Below are 5,343 nucleotides of genomic sequence, written 5' to 3'. Positions count from 1 at the left end.
GGATGGTGAGATCCGGCAAGGAGAGGGGAGTCCGATTGGGGAATTCGGGGGGAAGAAGAAGAGCGTAGACTCGATGAATGGGGGAAAGTGGGTGCCGTGCGCCGCCGGGGCACGATTGGTGCCACGTGGCGGGGCCCGTGTTGCGGGACCCGCGGGCATGATTGCCGGCCGGGGCCGCCGGGCGTGCCGACGTGGGGCCTGACCAGTGGGCCCTCCCGGCATCTAGGACTGTGAGACTTGGGCTGAGGAGCGAGCCCGGGCCGGGCGCACCCGACCGGTTGGTTGACCACGCCACCCGACCTGACGCCTCTCCCTCGCCAACACATCGGCGCCGCATCGTGCTCGGGCACGCACCAACCACCCCTTCCGCCCGTCCTCTCCCCAACCCGTCCCTCCCACCGATTCGCTCGGTCGCCGCCCGCCCACCCGCCCGCCCGCGCGCGCGCGAGATCCAGACCAGACGCCGCCGACGCGCGCCGACGGGATCTCTGTCCACCCGACGGGACGAACCGGTAGGACGGCGCCGAAGAGGAGGAGGAGGAGGAGGAGGAGGAAGCGGGGGCCATGGAGGCGTCTTCCTGGGACGCCCTTCGCAAGCAGGTGACCCGTCCCTCGAATCCCACGCGCGCGCTCTTTCCCTCTGCAGTCCCGTGGATCCTTTCGGTCCCGCTCTTGCGGCTGCGCAGCCCCGCGTGTGCCTCTCTCTACCTGGGATCTGGCTCCTGTCAATTCCGAGATGGGGGTTGGGATCCATGTGCGCAGAAGTGAGGAGGGACTAGTTAGAGGAGGCTGCTCTGTTAGTCGTTGAATCCGTAGGCTATTCGTGCATGGTGCGAATGCTGAGCCCCCAAAAGTTGAATTGGATTTAGTATTTCTGTTTCTACAATCCGCTAGTCTAGCTGTTCGCTTGTAACGTCATTTAGCATTTTCCCCCCTAAGTGAAGGGTCAATCTGTAGCAATATGGACTGATTGAATACTATACTGTCTAGATTTTGTGTCATGCAGTGCTAAAATGAACCAGTTATTTACTTGCTCCAGCTTCATGACGAAACTATGCAATTTACTGGTGATATGATTGTAGAGGAGTTCAATCAGTTTACCTGCAGTGGCCTGTTTTTTTTTTTCCAGTTCTATGTTTTTATTGCCTTTGCATTGGAATTCTTTGATTTTCTGGTTTAAGACTGTCAATGCTGCTGTAGCCCATGATTCTGTACTGTATTAGCTAAATTTATTCTTTCATGGTTTTATGATGCTGTAGGCGAAATCCAGTTTCTCTTGACATGTCTGGTTCTTAGTGTGTAAGGTTTACTGTGTTTTTAAATGGTATATCTCCCATTTCAGGCAAGGAGGTTGGAGGCTCAGTTAGATGACCAAATGATTGCATATCGTAAATTGGTTTCTATGAAATCAGATGGTTCAGAGAACGATATTGAGTCAGATATAGAAAGATCGCTCAAGCAATTACAGCAAGTAAATTCGCAAATGCAAACTTGGGTATCATCAGGAGGTTCTGAAGTTCTTTCTCATACTCTGACTCGTCATATGGAGATTTTGCAAGACCTGACTCAGGTCCTGGTTGCCTCTTAGACTACCTACTAACATTCATCATAACTACTTTCAGTGTACTATTTAAGAAAGCACCGCATGTGACATGACTGGACTTCCATTGTGACACCATGATTTGTTTCTTCCTCTATAGGAATTCTATCGGCTTCGATCAAGCCTCAGAGTGAAACAACAACATGCTTCTCTTCTTGACTTGAGAGATTTTGATAGAGCAAAGTTTGATGTTGAAGAGGCATCAGACTCAGCTGATCAAGCTCTTCTCAGGGAGCAAGCTGCAATTAGTAGGAGCACCGGACAGGTATGAATCCTCCTGGTAAAGCATCCTTCAATTGTTTGTCCGATCTCTTCTTGAGAGAACAATATGGAAAGCCACTCCTTTTTATAAAAAAACACACTTTAATATGAGTTTTCAAACTTTTGGACTAGAACTTGCATTACCCTTCGTTTTGGGAGATTATTTCATGCCAATGATCAAATAAAGGAAGTCACTAAATAAAGTTGAAGAACCAGGCACTACCAGCTGCCAGTTTTGGAGAGTGGTAGAAATGGGCCCATGCCCCCGCACCATGCTACCGTGCCAATACTGCCTTGTACACCTATGATGAACAATGCATGCTTTTTAGCAAACTTGTTTGCCATATCAATATATTTGTTGGTGCCAAGTAATTCTTCAACCTGACTATATATGCCCTTTTTTTCTTTGTCGAATTTGTTTTGCATCCAACTATCGTCATATGTGATAGTTTTGTGCTTTAGTGAAAAACTTCAGAATCTCTATATTATTGTTGAGAGGAAAACACCTAGGAGTTTCTACCTAGTTTCTGGACATACCTGAAATGACTGGAGCAAAATGGTATGATTTGCCAGTTGGACCCACTTGTTAGCTTAAAAGGCTGATTGATCATTGTCCAATATAAGTTTCTAGTTTAACGAGTTCTCAGGTTAGGACGTAGGAGATTGACCCAGCTTTGTGCTCAGGTCAGGATATAGGAGATCAATGATTTTAACTAACAACTAGCAAGCATAAAATAGCTTAACTCATGACACCTAGCTATGAAGCATATTTTGACGGGAGTTGAAGCACAAAGAATCTTCATGTTATAAAACTATATTTATATCAGCTCCTGCATACTAATTCTTTTGTGAGAAGCTGACAACCAAATGCCACAGGTCCATACCATTAATATTTCCTATCTAAAATTACACAGCCAACAGGAATTCAAGAATGTTTGAACTGATGACGCTATAATTGGGCTGGAATATGATTCAAATATGCTTTTCTGTTCTCTTCGAGGCTGAAACTGCCACAGGAAATGTTCTGATGTGGAAGCTTTGAAGGATAATTGAAGTTGCATGCCATGTGTTGTGGGTAGTAGGAGCTAAGCCACCATTGAAATCTGTCTGAACATGAACAGCCTACCAGCCAAATACAAAGATTCTGCACACTTGGCTTACAGCTTGCTATTAATATATTTAATGATGTTGTTTATCAAGTCCATATGGATCCCATGCTGCACATAGTTGGACTATTAGGAGTTCTGCCCAATAGGAGGCACAGGGTTTTCTGCAGTTCTGCTTGCAAAAATTTGCTAATGCTAGATCAACAAACGCTCCTTGTTGCACTACTCATTAGTGGCAGGTAGAGGGTACTCCCAACCCCTGTGCCAGCCAATCAGGCTCAAACTTTTGTGCGAGTTGCTTCTTAAACTCTGTATCCCGCACGTTGCAGTGGGACTTGCAATGCCCAGAAACAAATGTGCATTATGATACTAGGCTACAATTTACAAAAGTTTTAGTTTTCAAGGGACCTGACAATTGTATGGTTAAGATGCAAAAAGTGAAGTAATCAAGCAACTATTCCCTCCGTTCCAAATTATAGGTCGTTTTATATTTTCTAAGTTCATAGCTCTTGCTATGTATCTAGATATACGCTGTGTCTAGGTGCAAAGCAAGGTCTATGAACCTTAAAATACCAAAACGACCTATAATTTGGGACGAGAAGGGAGTATAAAATTTGTGGGTGATGTGGGAAGGCTAGAGAGTTGGGAATCAATTGTCTATTGATGCACAAGATTTTGTTTGTTTTCACATTGAAGTTGCTAGTCTCCAGTATGCGACCAAAAGGCTTTACTGTTATGTTACATTTATTGACCTTACTAATCTCCTCTTTACTTATTAATAACACTCTTACCACATCTAATTAACTTATTTGACAAATTACTCTGTTATACAAGTGACAAGTAAACCCAAAACCACAGGTTATATACTTTTCGAATAACAGTCAAAAGGCACAAATTGGCCTGAAACAATTGTGTCAGTAGTTAAGTTCATGTGCTACTATAGTACTATGTTACTATCAGTTCAGTACCATGTTACAACTTCTGAATGGTGAATGCTATCATTTGTGTGCCTAAAAGTTATATTTAATGATATCAGATGGATAACGTGATATCACAAGCTCAAGCAACGCTAGGCTCTCTGATGACCCAACGGTCAACATTTGGTGGCATCACTTCAAAGATAAGCAATGTCAGCAGCCGGCTTCCTACGGTCTGTATCACATATCCTATTACCAAACAGCTCAATTTGTATTGTCTAATGACGATGTACATCTCACAAATTTCCACTCAACCTGGCAGATCAACCACGTCCTCTCGTCCATTAGAAGGAAGAAATCCATGGACACCATCATTCTTTCCCTCGTCGCGTCGGTCTGCGCATTCCTCATCTTCATCTACTGGCTGTCTAAGTAGTTTTTGCCAGAGCACAAAGGTATTACAGTGTTGTACGTTTTGGGATCACACTACCGGTACAGATAATCTTGATTGGTGTTTGTACAATATTGGTTGATTCAATGATGATATTACGATTCGGCGTGCTGTAGCCACCATGTCTCCAGCCGTGCGTAGTCCGAACTGATCCTAGCCTCGTGTGCTTCTTCGTAACATAGCTGGCGTTGCTTAGCTAGTCCCATGTTGGTCAGATCCGGGCTTAAAGGTGGATCTGACCTGTGGCTACTGGCCGCTTTAGTTCGACGGTGTTATTGAACAGAAAAGCTTGAAAATGGGGTCTTGCAGTGAGCAAACTATTTTCAGATTGGATCTTCGAACAAGACACGGGAACACCTCGTTTCCCAACCTGGCCTGCAGTCTTTTGTCCGGAAAAGCCAAGGTCAGCTCAGTCTGATTCCCATCAAACAACCTACACCGTATCGCTGTTTGTTTCAACAAGAACTTCCAGGTTTGTCTACACACTTCCCTGCGGACGGTGATGATCGACGAGAGAGCTCAGCTCGGAACTAGTAGTAGCTAGCTAGGCCACGCCAGGAACGTGGAAGCGTTCGTTCGCAAGAGGCCAAAGCGGTTTTAGCAAAACGAGAGACTAGACTCGTCGACGACGGCCGGCAGGCCCGGCACCACGGGGCCCCGTCCACATGCGGCGTCCCGGTGCCCTCCCATCCGGCCGTGCGCTTTGGGGGCTGGGGCACACGGGTTCCAGGCTTCCATTCCAGCTCGCGCCCACGGGGAAGACACCGCGCGCGAGTGAGATGACGGCCGCGTCCCCTCCCTGCCGGACCGCAGATCCGATCCCGCCGCCAGCGTCGGCGTGGGTGCTGACTGCTGCTGAGGGCACTGGACACGAGTATGATCGCTGGGGAAGGGAACCGCAGGCTACCGTTCGTTGTGTGGGTGATGACTGATGAGGGGTGCTGGGTTTTTTTTTTCTGATAAAGATGAGGGCTGCTGATTGTTCCCTTGTATAACACCGACGGGAGC

The 5,343-nt window shown here is 46.6% G+C and overlaps 1 protein-coding gene across 1 annotated transcript; it reads left to right on the top strand.

Annotated features, from left to right (window-relative positions):
* Positions 1-363: 363 nt before the first annotated feature.
* On the top strand, positions 364-4,465 carry LOC101782891 (Golgi SNAP receptor complex member 1-1). Its single transcript, XM_004956768.4, has 5 exons — positions 364-600; positions 1,343-1,570; positions 1,701-1,865; positions 4,004-4,117; positions 4,207-4,465. Exons 1-5 carry the CDS (start codon positions 565-567, stop codon positions 4,318-4,320), a joined length of 657 nt encoding a protein of 218 aa, XP_004956825.1. The 5' UTR covers positions 364-564; the 3' UTR covers positions 4,321-4,465.
* Positions 4,466-5,343: the final 878 nt, after the last annotated feature.

Source organism: Setaria italica, chromosome II (assembly GCF_000263155.2).
Source record: "Setaria italica strain Yugu1 chromosome II, Setaria_italica_v2.0, whole genome shotgun sequence".
Lineage (NCBI taxonomy): Eukaryota > Viridiplantae > Streptophyta > Magnoliopsida > Poales > Poaceae > Setaria > Setaria italica.
The sequence above is the reverse complement of the archived record's forward strand: the minus strand, read 5'-3'. Positions and strand labels throughout refer to the sequence as shown.

Coding starts and splice junctions, on each gene's coding strand:
- LOC101782891 (XM_004956768.4), top strand. CDS start 565: ATGGAGGCGTCTTCCTGGGACGCCCTTCGCAAGCAG. Junction 601..1,342: donor GGGACGCCCTTCGCAAGCAG/GTGACCCGTCCC, acceptor CTCCCATTTCAG/GCAAGGAGGTTGGAGGCTCA. Junction 1,866..4,003: donor TTAGTAGGAGCACCGGACAG/GTATGAATCCTC, acceptor TAATGATATCAG/ATGGATAACGTGATATCACA.